This window comes from Lolium perenne, chromosome 5, assembly GCF_019359855.2.
Source record: "Lolium perenne isolate Kyuss_39 chromosome 5, Kyuss_2.0, whole genome shotgun sequence".
NCBI lineage: Eukaryota > Viridiplantae > Streptophyta > Magnoliopsida > Poales > Poaceae > Lolium > Lolium perenne.
In genome coordinates, this window is record NC_067248.2 from 146,356,253 (window position 1) to 146,370,922 (window position 14,670).

General features: G+C 44.8%; 2 protein-coding genes and 1 long non-coding RNA gene across 3 annotated transcripts; 1 reads left to right on the plus strand and 2 right to left on the minus strand.

Moving 5' to 3' along the window:
* Positions 1-7,401: 7,401 nt before the first annotated feature.
* On the minus strand, positions 7,402-8,709 carry LOC139831039 (uncharacterized). Its single transcript, XR_011745065.1, has 3 exons — positions 8,572-8,709; positions 8,140-8,286; positions 7,402-8,060 (listed from the first exon to the last, which is right to left on the minus strand). It is a non-coding gene; the product is annotated as an uncharacterized lncRNA (long non-coding RNA).
* Positions 7,873-11,052, plus strand: LOC127300171 (asparagine synthetase [glutamine-hydrolyzing]). The gene is made up of 12 exons (XM_051330258.2): positions 7,873-8,091; positions 8,182-8,277; positions 8,582-8,723; positions 8,866-9,056; positions 9,132-9,293; positions 9,389-9,469; positions 9,543-9,764; positions 9,833-9,967; positions 10,089-10,169; positions 10,254-10,340; positions 10,461-10,568; positions 10,665-11,052. The coding sequence occupies exons 1-12, from the start codon at positions 7,873-7,875 to the stop codon at positions 10,896-10,898; spliced, it is 1,758 nt and encodes a 585-aa protein (XP_051186218.1). The 3' UTR covers positions 10,899-11,052.
* Positions 10,661-14,638, minus strand: LOC127300172 (uncharacterized). Its single transcript, XM_051330259.2, has 3 exons — positions 13,789-14,638; positions 12,338-12,408; positions 10,661-12,228 (listed from the first exon to the last, which is right to left on the minus strand). Exons 1-3 carry the CDS (start codon positions 14,557-14,559, stop codon positions 12,144-12,146), a joined length of 927 nt encoding a protein of 308 aa, XP_051186219.1. The 5' UTR covers positions 14,560-14,638; the 3' UTR covers positions 10,661-12,143.
* Between the last annotated feature and the right edge of the window lie 32 nt (positions 14,639-14,670).

The following is a 14,670-nucleotide window of genomic DNA, read 5'->3' on the forward strand; positions in this document are numbered from 1 at the left end:
CCATTTGAGTCTAAGAAGGGGGCATGTTTGATTCAAAAAGAATGTAGGAATGAAATCCGTGAAACAAGATTTCATAGGAGTTATTTGGTTTCTATGAGTGAAGACCACATGTGTTTTATTTGTACAGATTCTTCTAGACCATATTTCGAAGACTTATATTGACTCAATATTTTTGGGAAAATCTTTTTTCTCCTACAGCGTGTAATGATTTTTTTTGGTATACACAACAATGCAAAATACAAACGATCGTGCCATTACAATCCTATTTTTTGGTTCATATGTTTTAGACTTATGTGAATCAAAGAGGCCATCGATTATGTCTTAATTCTCACGAGTAGTTATTGTAGATCTCTTTCTTTCCTTTCATTCCCACAATGCATGAAGCATGTTATTCCTTCTCTTAACATGGACCATGTTTTCTCAATCTTTTCCTATATATGCATGCGCATGGGGTGTGGGGGGGCCCCCCCCCCCCCCCCCCCCAACAACTTATGAAGAATCAGTGAACTAATTTTTTACAAGGTTTATAATAGATAATTTTGGGTTTTTTTGCACCTCAAGACCACGATGTCCCCCCCACCCACACCCACCCCAACACACGCGCACATTATCTTTAGCATCGTCCTCACTACTCTCGTACACATATGAAATTTGATGCATGCATTAATTAGTGAGAGCAGAAATTGATCTCATTGGTTCTAGAGAATTGACACTCTAGGCTTATACTCCCCAATAGATGGAGTACGTATTACAGATCCTAGATGGTAAGTTTTACCAATGCACTATTACTGACATGGTCATACTAGTGTAGGTACATAGAAAAAACATTTTGTGTTGTACCTGTTTTCATAGTATATTTTAGTCCCTCTATCCCAGAATATAAGGAGGCTTAAATTTTGCTGGCCAATGACCTACAACTTTAACTACACCCTTTGTCCTATATACTCTTTCCGTCCCACGAATTTATCTGAGATTTTCCAAAATTTAGATGTATCTAGACACTAAATAGTATCTAGATACATCTATATTTTGACAAATCTCAGACAACCTTCATGGGACGGAGGGAGTATTAGTTATAGATACATTCGTATCTAGAAAAAATTGAGCAGCTTTTTTTAGATGGAAGGGGTATGATTTATAGTTACAATATGTCGACAAAATTTGCATAAAATTTTAAAGAGGTAAAAGAGAATTGCAAGATGAATGCAATGGTATCATTTATACATTCTCAATCCATGTATTTTAGTCTGTATCAATGGTGAAAATTATGCATCTAAAAACTTATGAAAATATTCATATCTCATATTTTGTGACTGTAGGAATATTCTACATTCTCAGTCAAACTTTACGAAGTTTGTGTAGGCGATTTAGTTTATATATGGTGTTTCTTAAGTCGTCCTATAAGAGCGAAATAATATACGGAGTACATCATTGCACGTTGTAGCTTGTCTACGAATACAATCATTGTCTTGTCATTTGTTCATCTGACCCTCGCCGACAAGTAGCCCCTCCGGCTCGGTTTAACAGGCCATGTGCGTCACTTAAGAAAAAACTCTGATCACCCATTTTATCGATGAAATGTAAGTTATACGCCCGTTAAGATACCATATACCATTGGATTCATAACAGAAAGAAGCTTTCAATGGTATGATTTGTATGGCATAGAATTCATATTTTCTGACCAAATTAATGATCAAGGTTTTTCTTAATGTGTGCAATTGTTTGTTAAACCGAATGGGGAGCTGTAGGAGGGGGATGTTGATGAACAGAAATGCATACACTCTGATGTCACGTTAAGCTTTGAGTAGTAGCTGAGGTAATACGCGTACACGCGTGCGTACGTACGTCCGAAGCAAGAAGTGAACCATCCGTTCAAACCAACTAGGCAGTACATGAGTCTGGTCTCTCGTGATCGAAAGCATATCTTTGCACATGAACGTGAGCTGATGAGCAGCTACCAGCTAGCTAAGGCTTCAGCGGCGCGACGCAAACAAACGTTGAGCGACCGTTTGTGTCCACCGTGATCGAAAATACGTCTGGCACTACCTCCAGTGGCGCGCCACATTGTGATCGGGCCGTCCGTGGAGACGCAAACCTGGTCCAAATATGCGTCAGATTTGCGTCCTCGCGCGCCTGGCAGGGACACAACTGTTTCGTCTTCCGCGGCATTACTTGCGGGCGGCGCGCTGCAGCCTTTGCAGGGGCCACGTTAATGGTGCGTCTCGGCTTCCGCGAGCGTGCGCAGCTAGGCTACGTTGCAGTGGCATACCTTTGAAGGCGAGATGGCGTCCGAGTCTCTTAAAGGGACGCTGTCGACGACCATTTCCCCGACCAAACCATTGCCACATCCCACACTATCCACCCCACCGACGCCATGGGGAAGAAATGCTGGCCGTTCCGCAAGACCAAGAACGACCACGAGTCTAGCGGCTCGCGGTCCGGCAAGAAGGCACGGTTGGCCGGTACGTCCGCGTCGACTTCGCGCGGCAGCTGTGGGAGGAAAACTGGCCGGTACCATGCCCGGACGCGACTTGCCGGGAGGGGGCTGGTACCTCAACTCGAGGCGCGTGCCCCCCCCCCCCCCCCCTCCCCCGGTGTCGCGCGAGGGCCGAGACCGGCGGGACGAGGTGCGCCGCCGCCGAGCGATCTTGCCGCCGGATCTGCGGGAGGATCCGGCGTACGCGTTGAACTCCTACAACTGGATTTCATTCGGGACGTGGAAGTTCCATGTGCGCCGCTGCGCTGGCTACCTCGGCGACGTAGACTACTTCAAGCGCGAGATCGCCACAGAAGAAGAAGAGAACGGCCGGGAGGACGTGGATGAGGACGCGGACGAGGACGAGGACGTGAACATGGCACACTATGACCACGACGACGGCGGGCCGGTGTGGGGTCCGTCGTCGGACATTTCCGAGGAGGAGGCCATTGCCATGGCACTGGCCAACAACGAGCAGGACGAGCTCAACGACCTCGCTTTGTGGGACGGGCTCGCAATCTAGCTCCGCGAGTCGGCGCTCGCGTAGGGGAGGCCGGCGACTCCTCCGGCCACGCCGACGCGTTCCAACGACCGCGCTCCGCCTACTGCTCCGGCGTGTTGGCCACAGCCTCCGGCCCATGCGGCGGTACCTCCTAAACCGCCGGCGTACGAGCTTCCATGGCCGACGCCGGAGTTCATTGACCTCGTCAACGACGACGGTAGCACCTACTTTTAGCATGTCTTTATGGTTTTTTTATGTTTTTTATTAATGTAAATTATGGCTTCATGAATGAAAAAAAAAATTATGCGTCGTGCCGCTGGAGCCACCCCCGATGCAAACGAATGGCCGGGCGATTTCGACCATTGGACCGACGCAAATGGATATTTCGTGTCCGTTTTAGCGTTTAAAATGCGTCGCCCCGCTCTGGAGATGCTCTAAACATATCCCATTCATCGGTCTGATCCGATCCGGTCACGACTCCGCGGCGATCGATCCCGGTGCACATGTATCGTGCATCAGGCGCGTACGTGTTCCACGTCGACCGGACCTACCTTGCCTGTTATCCTTCTCTATCCTTATCCATACAACATGCCCCATCTCTCCCTGTCCAATGGATCGAGGTAGTACGTGTCAGCACGTGGGGGGCATGTGGATGGCGGACGCGACGAAACGGAAACGCGCGCCAGACCAACATACGAACGGATTAGACATGCTGATGTGTATCCATGTGTTGAGACGGCGACGTCGATCTCTTGATATTTTCGGCTCTCTGCTGTTTATTTCTTCAATCGTCCAGGTCACGCGCGGAGCGATCCGTCGATTCGATTAACTGAGCTCTGCTGTTGGATGTTTCATCAATTTCTTACTGTACTTTCCTACCTTCCATCCAGCGCTAAGAGCAGTGTCGCCATCCCATGGATGTGTCCATAGTCACATGAGATTTACCTAAGCTTGCACCGAAACTCCTAAGGAGTGGCGCTCATTTGTTGCTGTCTATGGGGCGGTTTTCAAAGGTGCAACCTCCTCCAAAGTTGTGGTGGTTACGAAGGTTGTTTAGAGGCATTCTCGTGCCAGCGGATAATAAGCGGAGGTGTCGCGAGTAATCGGGTAGTGTGTGTGTGATGCCTTTTTTCTAATGGTAGTGTGGAGCTGAGTTTTTTCTGACGTCTATACCATAAGCGTGTTGCAAATTTTTTTAGCCTATTGGCCTCTCCTTCTATGAAACTGATGCGTCTATCCATGATGTATCCTAAATTTTGTCTTCCTCGATCGACCCTTCCCATTCCGCAAATTAATCAAAGCTTTCTCCATGTTTATTGCCGGCCGGGACGGAGTTCATAGTACTCACAATCTCAACTTTAGTAAGAGATGGGAAATCTAGGTATACAAAGGTCCCTAAAGGACATTCCTTTTTTGCTCATAGAATTGAAGAAAAAATTATACACAAGATTATCAAGACTACCGACTCCGCCTAAACCAGATTGGATAAACCGATGGGAAATTTGCAAGTTGTGGAAATGACTAAAGAGACTTCTTCCCATACTTACACGAGACTCCAACTACTACATAAGCATTGAATTTGGATGGTCGGTTAGCTTTTATCACTTATAATTAACAGTCAAGAAAACTGAAATTGATAAACCAATCTCTTTGTGAATATGTAGATATCCCTTCAACATGAGTGCAACGAGCCGCTCCTATGACTACTATGATATGTGCACTGTAGTACAGAGTACACCAACTTGCGAAAACTAGGTAGTTCATCTATCAACTTGGCCAGAAAAAGGACTAGTATTCTCTCCGTTCACAAAAAGATATCTTACCTTTGTCTAAATTTACATGTATCTATACATTAAAACACGTCTAAATATATACATATTTTGAGAAAGTTTAGACATCCTTTTATGAACGGAGGGAGTAGCATTTTGGTCCAAAATAGACCTCATGGCGAGCTAATTTGCAAGCAAAGTGGCACGCGCCACCCCGTCGACTGCGAGCAATATCATTTTACGTTTACAAACCCTTATGGCCTCTTTGATTCGCAGGATTTCAAAAATGTAAGAATAGGAAACACATAAGAATATCATAGAAACGCATGTGCAAACCTGTAGGCTTGTGCACATGAATTTACAAAATTGAGTGTTTGATTCGCAGGAATGGGAAAAACACGGGAATCCTTAAAATCATAATCAAATCATGATTAAAATAAATGCATAGGTAAAATTAGGTCATCATCGTGCAATATATGACCGTCTCGTTCTTTGAGCATAAGAATGTAAAAAAAAAAGAGAGAGAGATTTGAGTGGATTGTAGAATTTCTCTGTTTTCCCTTTGAAATCTAAACCAAAGGAAAAGATCCTACACTTTTCATGTACTCAATTTTTTTTAAATCAAATGGATGAATATTCAATAGTCTCACCAAATGAAACATTCTTATTCCCATATTTTTCCTCCAACATTCCTATGAATCCCTTAACAATCTTTTCGAACCAGCTTCATTCGTCCTTTGGACTTCAACGTGCTCGAGGAGTTAGCGTTGTCGCCAAGGCAGTGGCGTTTTTTTTTTTTCTTTTTTCAGATGGCAGTAGCGGTTGTTTTTTATGACATGGCAGTATAGCGGTTTTGGTAAAGCTAGAGGCGGCAGATTGGAGGCCAACGATCGTCTGTTCAACGAATATAGAGCATCGACATCAACGATCCGACCAAGTGGCACCCAATTACGGTCATGTTCCTCCCCTATTCTCCTCCTTCTTTCCGCCGCCTCGTACTAGGGGTTTCTAGGTTCAGACACGATCAACTAGCTTCATCGTGAATCTGAGCTTGGCTTGAGGCACAAGTGGACGACGGTGGACGCGACGAAACGGGAACGCGCGCGAGACTAGCATACAAAGAGATTAGACCTGCTGATGTGTATCGATCTGTAACGATGGGGACGTCTCTTATCTTTTTTTCGACGGATCGGCGACGTCTCCCGTATTATTGGCTTTGTTTATCTCTTCGTCCAGATCACGCGGCGACCGATCGATCCATTTGGTTAACCGCATTTGGTGATTTCGTTTCTGCAGTTTTTCACCCAACAGGTTAAAGTCTAAGATCAGTGTCGCCTATGTCGCCCTCACTGCTCCATCTTCGGATTGGTCATTCGGCGCGGCGGCCGGCCGCCTAAAGCTCAGATGAGATTTACCTAAGCTTGCACCAAAACTCCAAACTGACTTGTTCTCCTTCATAGATCATCCTCGCTTACAAAAGTACCAGTACCTCCATTCCATATTAACAGATGTCTAAACTCACATGTATCTACACGTTAAAATGTATCTTGATAATACAGACACTGTGATAGTTAATATGGAAAGAAAGAGGTAAAAAACCTTTTTCTTCTTCTATCCCCTCCTTCGGTTTACCTTTTACTTGTGCGGACAGCAAGGGCGAAATAATACCAAGATAAGAATATGAAGCATTCTTTGACTGTCATGTGGTAGTTCACCCCTAAGAAATGCCTTTTTTTCTCATGCATGGGAGCTAGCATGCATAGGCCTGCCGTATGTAGCGTTGTAAATTTGGTCACCCAATATTTACCTCATCCGGCCCTAAGGCCAACTACAATGCAAGATGCTTAGATGAGTACTTACAAAAATAAGCCAAGAATTTTTGTATGCATCGATACTTATTTATATACTCCCACCGATTCATATTAGTTGACAGTAATATAGATGAATGTAGATACATTTTTATTGTAGATACAACCATTTTAGCGGCAAATAATATGGATTGGAGAAAGTAGTAGAGGTGCTTAGTTAGGCTACCTAGTATAAACAAGCCCACGTGATTAACCAAAAACTGGTTTATTTCTCTTAGCACCTCTCCTAAACCGGTATATTTGCTGCAGGTTTAATGAATCTAAACACATTTTAGCGTATATTTACATAAATCTGTGACAAGTATTTAGGAGGAAGTATTGCACGGTGATGCATTAAAATAGGCTTCGAATTACAATGTAACATGATGAAATAAGATAAAATACGACAACATAAACCTTGATGCGGCGACAAAGGTGAAGGTACAATGATCTCACCGTGCTTACTTTTGTTCATTGTGTTCCAATACCCGAGACGAAAAATCAGAAAACTTGCAGTAACTTGGTTATATGCATGCCTATTGATAGCCAATAGGCTATGTGCCATATGAGCAGCGGTGGCTAGCCAAGCTAGCTGCGGCGATAGCATGCACCTCCACGGTCCAAGGAAAGTTTCACAAGGACTGGGGCACGTGTCAATAGAGCCAAGAGCTATAGCTAGCTGCAGCGATGCACATGAACAACCGCTCATGTGGACACTCCCCACCAATAATGCTGGAACCGATTACATAAGCAAAGGATAGCATATTCATACAGATCCGGATCGCCCAACGAGAAGCATCTCTGACATATACAAACCAAACAATATGTTCCATACGCCGTATACAACTCCATCAAAATGTCCTTGTTTCTACAAGAATAATAATCATATACAGGGCAAGAAAGAACGAAGAATGGGAGGATGCAAAACTAGCTAGGAACACGAATCAATAAATTAATCAATAATGTGTGGAGATGGCAAGGCGGTAAGAGTATGGAGTAGCTGCTTATCAGGAAATGTCAGGATCAGATGAGTCATCACAAGATCCCAAAAGAAAAGGAAAAATGGAATAGAATACATCGAAGCTAGTCATGTGCAAGTGCAATGCAACGATGGACTGGTCTAACGCGGCGCCCCTGCTGAGCCGCGCTAGCGACTCACTCTCAGCTCAGCTCTTTGCAGGCTATAAATAGAAGCCCTCGTGCCACTCCTCCAGCACCCAACTCTCTTAGAGCTCCTCCTCTTGTAACATACACACTGCTGCCGTTGATTCAGCGAAAATGTGCGGCATACTGGCGGTGCTGGGATGTGCCGATGACTCTCAGGGGAAGAGAGTCCGCGTGCTCGAGCTCTCGCGCAGGCTCAAGCACCGCGGCCCGGACTGGAGCGGGATGCACCAGGTCGGCGACTGCTACCTCTCCCACCAGCGCCTTGCCATCATCGACCCAGCCTCCGGTGACCAGCCACTCTACAACGAAGACAAGTCCATCGTTGTCACTGTACGTTTATAACCTTCTATATATGTCTTGTGTCTGTCTGTTTGTTACCTTTTCTTTTGTACTAAAAAGGAAGGAGGCTTTTCCTTGCAGGTGAATGGGGAGATCTACAACCATGAACAACTCCGGGCGCAGCTCTCCTCCCACACCTTCAGGACCGGCAGCGACTGCGAAGTCATCGCACACCTGGTTAGCCACCTACCCACATAGAAGAAAGAACATTCACGTGTTAACTCTCATCTTCCTCCACCTTAAAGGATATGGTTCACCAATTTATGAATTACTGAAATATATACATCTATGACAAGTAAAACACGACTTCAGATGTGCAAAAAACAGAAATAATAACAGGATGATTTGTTGCATATGTCCTGCTTTTATGAGGGGCTGCAGTAAATAATAATGGTCCATGTCACCAAACACAAATTGAACGAATAATAGACGACAATTTAACCAAACTGTGGATGCATAACTTTTATTTACCATTATGTAGTACGAGGAGCATGGAGAGAATTTCATTGACATGCTGGATGGTGTCTTCTCCTTCGTCTTGCTCGACACACGCGACCATAGCTTCATTGCTGCCCGCGACGCCATTGGTGTCACACCCCTGTACATTGGCTGGGGTATTGATGGTAATTCAGCATTAAAGTTTACTCAATAATGCTTCACAAAACCTGCCCTGCAACAATCTTGTCTTGTACTAGTAATACTACTTAGCCAAGTAACAAGTATGATTTGTCAGCATACCTGCTCATCATCTACTCGAATTCCCAGGGTCGGTGTGGATTTCATCAGAGATGAAGGGGTTGAATGATGACTGTGAGCACTTTGAGGCCTTTCCTCCTGGCCATCTCTACTCCAGCAAGCAGGGAGGCTTCAAGAGATGGTACAACCCACCTTGGTTTTCCGAGGCCATTCCTTCAGTGCCATATGATCCACTTGCTCTCAGGAAGGCTTTTGAAAAGGTCGGACTTGTCTCTAAAATCGAAAAGTAACCAAACTTCAGAATCCGCAGTGGTCTAACTGTGGTCTTCTTTCAGGCTGTCATCAAGAGGCTTATGACAGACGTCCCATTCGGTGTTCTACTCTCTGGTGGCCTTGACTCATCACTGGTTGCAGCGGTCACAGTTCGCCACCTGGCAGGGACAAAGGCTGCAAAGCGCTGGGGGACTAAGCTCCATTCCTTTTGTGTCGGCCTTGAGGTATGAAACTGAAAAGGGCCGACAATTAACATAACTTTCACGGAGTAGCACATTTCCAACAAATTGTAACAAGAGTCCAAAATATTATTGCTCAGGGATCACCTGATCTGAAGGCCGCAAAAGAGGTTGCCAATTACCTGGGTACCGTGCACCATGAGTTCCACTTCACTGTTCAGGTAGCACCATGCTTCATCAGTTGATCATACCAAACTACTGGTAGTCTGGTACTAATAGCAAAAAGAATTGCAGGACGGCATTGATGCAATTGAAGATGTGATTTATCACACAGAAACATATGATGTGACAACAATCAGGGCAAGCACGCCAATGTTCCTGATGTCTCGCAAGATCAAGTCACTTGGGGTCAAGATGGTCATCTCTGGTGAGGGTTCCGATGAGATTTTTGGAGGATACCTCTACTTCCATAAGGCCCCCAACAAGGAGGAGCTCCACCGTGAAACCTGTCATAAGGTGAATAAAATAGATATATTCAGAAAAAAGGCAGATCCAGACACCCTGACATAATGATTATTCTGTAGATCAAAGCTTTGCATCAGTACGATTGTTTGCGGGCCAACAAGTCAACATCTGCATGGGGACTCGAAGCACGTGTACCATTCTTGGACAAGGAGTTCATCAACGAGGCAATGAGCATAGATCCAGAGTGGAAGATGGTATGCTCAAGCTCAATTTTTTCAAATCTAGAAACTTGAGAAAGAGTGTATCGAATTGTTATTTGTTTTAAATATCTTCCTAGTTTCTAACTTTAAACAATTACCATTTCTGTTGTTACAGATCAGACCAGATCTTGGAAGAATTGAGAAGTGGGTGCTAAGGAAAGCATTTGATGACGAGGAGGAGCCCTTCCTGCCAAAGGTAACTTTTAAGTTCAAACTTCTGCTACATTAATATGTTAATAGAGCAGTGAAGTTAACAATCTATGTTGTGTGGGAAATGCAGCATATTCTGTACAGGCAGAAAGAACAGTTCAGTGATGGTGTTGGCTATAGCTGGATCGATGGCCTAAAGGCTCACGCAGAATCAAATGTAAATAATTGCTGCTTCTAATGTTCAAACACGACATTGTTTATGCGTAAAGATATAGTAACTTTTATTGTTATTTGTAGAAACAGTTTAACTAAAAGCTACATAAAATTATTTATTCAGGTGACCGATAAGATGATGTCAAATGCGAAGTTCATCTACCCACACAACACCCCGACAACAAAGGAGGCATACTGTTACAGGATGATTTTTGAGAGATTCTTCCCCCAGGTGAGTATATAAAATAGCATGAACATGAAACAGATAACTCACAATGCCATAGGAACATCAAAGTTGATGCAAGCATGTCCATTGCTCTTGTACCAGAACTCGGCGATCCTGACAGTGCCAGGGGGACCAAGCATCGCATGCAGCACGGCGAAGGCGGTAGAGTGGGATGCTCAGTGGTCAGGGAACCTGGATCCCTCAGGGAGAGCAGCGTTCGGAGTCCACCTCTCAGCCTATGAACAAGAGCATGTCCGGGCTACCATTGCTGCAGGAACAACCAAGAAGCCGAGGATGATCAAGGTTGTGGCACCTGGTGTTGCCATTGAGAGCTGATGGTGTCCTGCCCTGCTTGCCATTTCTGCTAATAAATAAGACGTACCTATCTATCTGGTCTTGTCATTTGAACGATGTGGGCCTAATGTTTGAGTGAAGAACTAAATATATGTATTAAAGTTTCTATTGTTAATAGATTGGTTGAATTTCCTAATCCTTTTCTGCCAATTTCCACTATTTGACATAAAAGACTTAGCCTAGCCAAATTGAGAGGACTTATGTTTGAAGATGCCTTCCATAGTTACAACACAAGCTAAAATAATCAAAATAGCATATAATAACATCTTAAAATAATGCATGGCAAGATTGATAAAATGGTTAGACCTTTTTTCTAAAACAAAGCAGCATGAAGTGAAAAGACAAGTAGTCTATGTACATTTCGAACAAAGCTATCAATAGAAAAAAGAAGACATTAAGTTTTCTTTTTTGAAAAAAAGGCATTAAGTTGAATATGAGTAATACTACCTCTGTCCATTTTTAGGTGTCAAAAGTTTGTCTAAATTCAAATGTATCTAGACATCTTTTAGTACATAGATACATCTAAATTTAGACGAATCTTCCGACATCTATTAATAGACGGAGGGAGTATATAGGATTCCTTTGACCTCATATTCGATCCCTTGTTCACAACCAACATACCTAAGCTTTTTCCCAACAAAACTTACCTAGCCTTCCATAAAACACAGCAATTGATGTCACATTTGCAATGCAGAAGGGTTTCTGAATGCGCCTTTATGGACATCAATAATTAAGGAAGGGAATGACATCTTTCTGGGGAGCAAACATCACTACTGCAAGATATCCCATGAAATGGACGATAAACTCAAACCAACAGCGACAAACTTTTTTCCAGTCATCATTATACCGTACATGCAACAATTTGCAGACAATAGCAACTGAAGTTGTACAGTAAGTCAATGATAATCGAGCTACCAGTATAAACATCATCTACACCACACATTAAATGGGCCAAACCAATACCTAATGCAACATTAGCTAACACCAGCACTTATACGACGTTGGAAAAGTTGACCTTCGAGCATGAAATTATTGCAGGTTCCTGCTTCAGATGCCATGAATATATAGGAATCATAAAATTTTATAGAGACCAATGAAGACATCAACAGATGAAGAGGATAGCTCAAACTTAATGAGTTTGCTGAATCTGTTAATCCAAAGTAACGAGAACATTGTTGCTATGTTGTTCCTGGCTTCATGCCTTCATTTCTGTTTTTAAAGCCTCCTTCAGGGCTGGCTAATGGTACTTGAACTTGGTAACATAAGAATAGGTGCACTTTGGCTTCCCAGTACTGGTTCGGAGCTTCTTGGTCTGCAATGTTCACATAAAAGAAATGTTCTTCAGAATCTGAAGGCAACAACCAATGGTTTGTGGGTTACAAAAAAAGAGCATCCTAACACAAGAGAATTTATCAGGTTACCGTTTCACTGTTTGTATGGCATCATCACCTGGTACCATTGACAGATACCCACTACCAGCATGGATGTTTCCCTGGAGCACAATGCACCACACAAAGCATTAGAGAAAATGGGATTCATCTTTAATCTACTGTATTTTATACACTTGACATTAGTACATCATGTTATTAAAATTTCAATATGTAGATTAACCACAACGCTTATGTTAAAGAACCTAATGCAACATTATCTTAGTTTACTCTCTTTTTTCCTTCTCCTTCTTGTTTTGGTTTCCTTTTATTTCTGTTGGGTTTCATATCTAGCCTACCCCAACTTGCTTGGGAATAAGGCTTTGATGTTGTTGTTGTTGTTGTTGTTGAGAGACAGCTATAATACATACGGCCAATCTGATGGTAACTACTAGGTAAACTAAAGTGACAAAACCAAAACTTGTTTCATTTTCCCATACATTTTCCCATACAAATTGTGCAGCAAATCTTAGCGCCATTCTGTCAGGAGACTGGAGCTGTGACAGTGAGTCAGAAATTAAACCATCATTTTCCCATTTAGCCACAACATAAAATAATCTAGAAAGCTAAAACTTCCTGATCGAATTTCCAAGCACATCTATTCAAAATAAGATTATATAAGTGCGCTGATGCACTTCTTCAAAGAAAATTATCATCCTGAAACCAGCAAATTATATAAGCCTCTTCTTCTTGGTGTAACAGACGAAGCTACACTAGACGCTGTTCGCATAATAACATAATCCTGCATACGTGAAACCATTCAACTAAGAGAAATGCTTCACGATTCCAAGACCAGAAAACCCAGATAATTGTGTCAGGTATCGTGTATCATTTGATCCAACCCAACTAGTAACCAGAGTCATAATCAATGTGCTTTTTAGCGTCCCCTACCTAACCACTGATATGCACAGGATAACATTAACAAAAAACATGTAACAACACAAGCAAAGCCCTTGAAGTAGGCTAACAACTTAAAAACAAAGAAAAGCTCGTAAAATATCGAATTATCATGAATTGCAGAATTTCTGTATCCATATCCCGTATGTATGTACGCAGACAGCTAACCATGCACAGAACGTGGGCGCATAGAGACGCAAAGGCAATTGTGCATGGAGCCCTAAACAGTAGTAATGTAACAGCACATAACATATAGTAGTAACAACTGAATCTGCCATCTCTCAACTATATAGGGATGTAATCTCTCTGTCCGGTATCACCGTCAATATCCACATTACAATCCTATCGTTCACAAGTGCCAGAACATGCATAGACTCCATGATCCTGAACAGTTTGTGAATCACTACAAAGCTTGATGCAATGTAGAATTGCAGATTTTCTAGAAACGAACTCTCCCAAACAGCTAAACATGTGATCTTCTCAACCCATGCAGGGACAAGCAAAATAGACAGTTGACATACTGCAACAAAAAACATGAGAGCACTCACCGGCAAGGCGGCCTCTTTCTCCCTCTCCCTATCCCTGAGCACTTTGGCGACGAGTCCAGCCCTCCTCTTGCCCTTGTTGACCTCCTCAGTCTCGGAGATCTCGGAGTACTTCCTGTCGCGGACCCTCCAGGCGGTGCCCCTGCGGATGAGCAGCTTGGCGGCCTTCCAGCCCTGGGTGCTGGTGTCGATGACGGTGACGTCCGTCTTGGAGCGCCGCTCCCCGTCGACGACGCCGGCGCCGCCCCTGTCGGCCCGGCGGCGCTTCCTGGCCATGGCCTTGGCCTTGTCGTCCTTGGTGGCAGATTTGTCCTTGGGGCGGGGGCGGGACTGCTTGCGGAAGGGCTTGGGCGGGCGGCCGGATCGCGGGGCGGAGGGGACGGCGAAGAGGTCGGAGATGACGCCGGAGAGCGGCGGCGGCGGCTGAGGCGGGGGATGGCTGGTGTTGTTGAGGCTAGGGTTTGGGCGGGCGGGGTCGCGGGGCGGCTTGGGGTTGGGGAGCGGATCCTGGGGGGCGATGAGGGCGAGGCGGCGGTCGGAGGAAGCGGGGGGCGGCGGCGGAGGAGGGGGGAGGAGGGCGGGAGGGGGAGGCGGCGGCGGGGGTGTAGGTGGAGGCGGAGGGGGCGGCTGGGGCTGGCCGTAGAGGAGGTCGTCGATTTGGAGGTGGGCGGGGAAGGAGAGGCCGCCCTGCTTGGCGTGGAGGCGGTGGAGCCATGAGGGAGTGTTGCTGCTGCTGCTCTTGGCCACGGAGAGCACCCATTGGCAGCACGGCATTTCTCCGATCAGCCGGATCGGAGCACCAGCCGTCGCCGCCGCCGCAGTGTGTGGGGGAACCTGGCTGGAAGAAGGTTCTGACTAAAGAGCGGATGTCCGGTCGATAATACC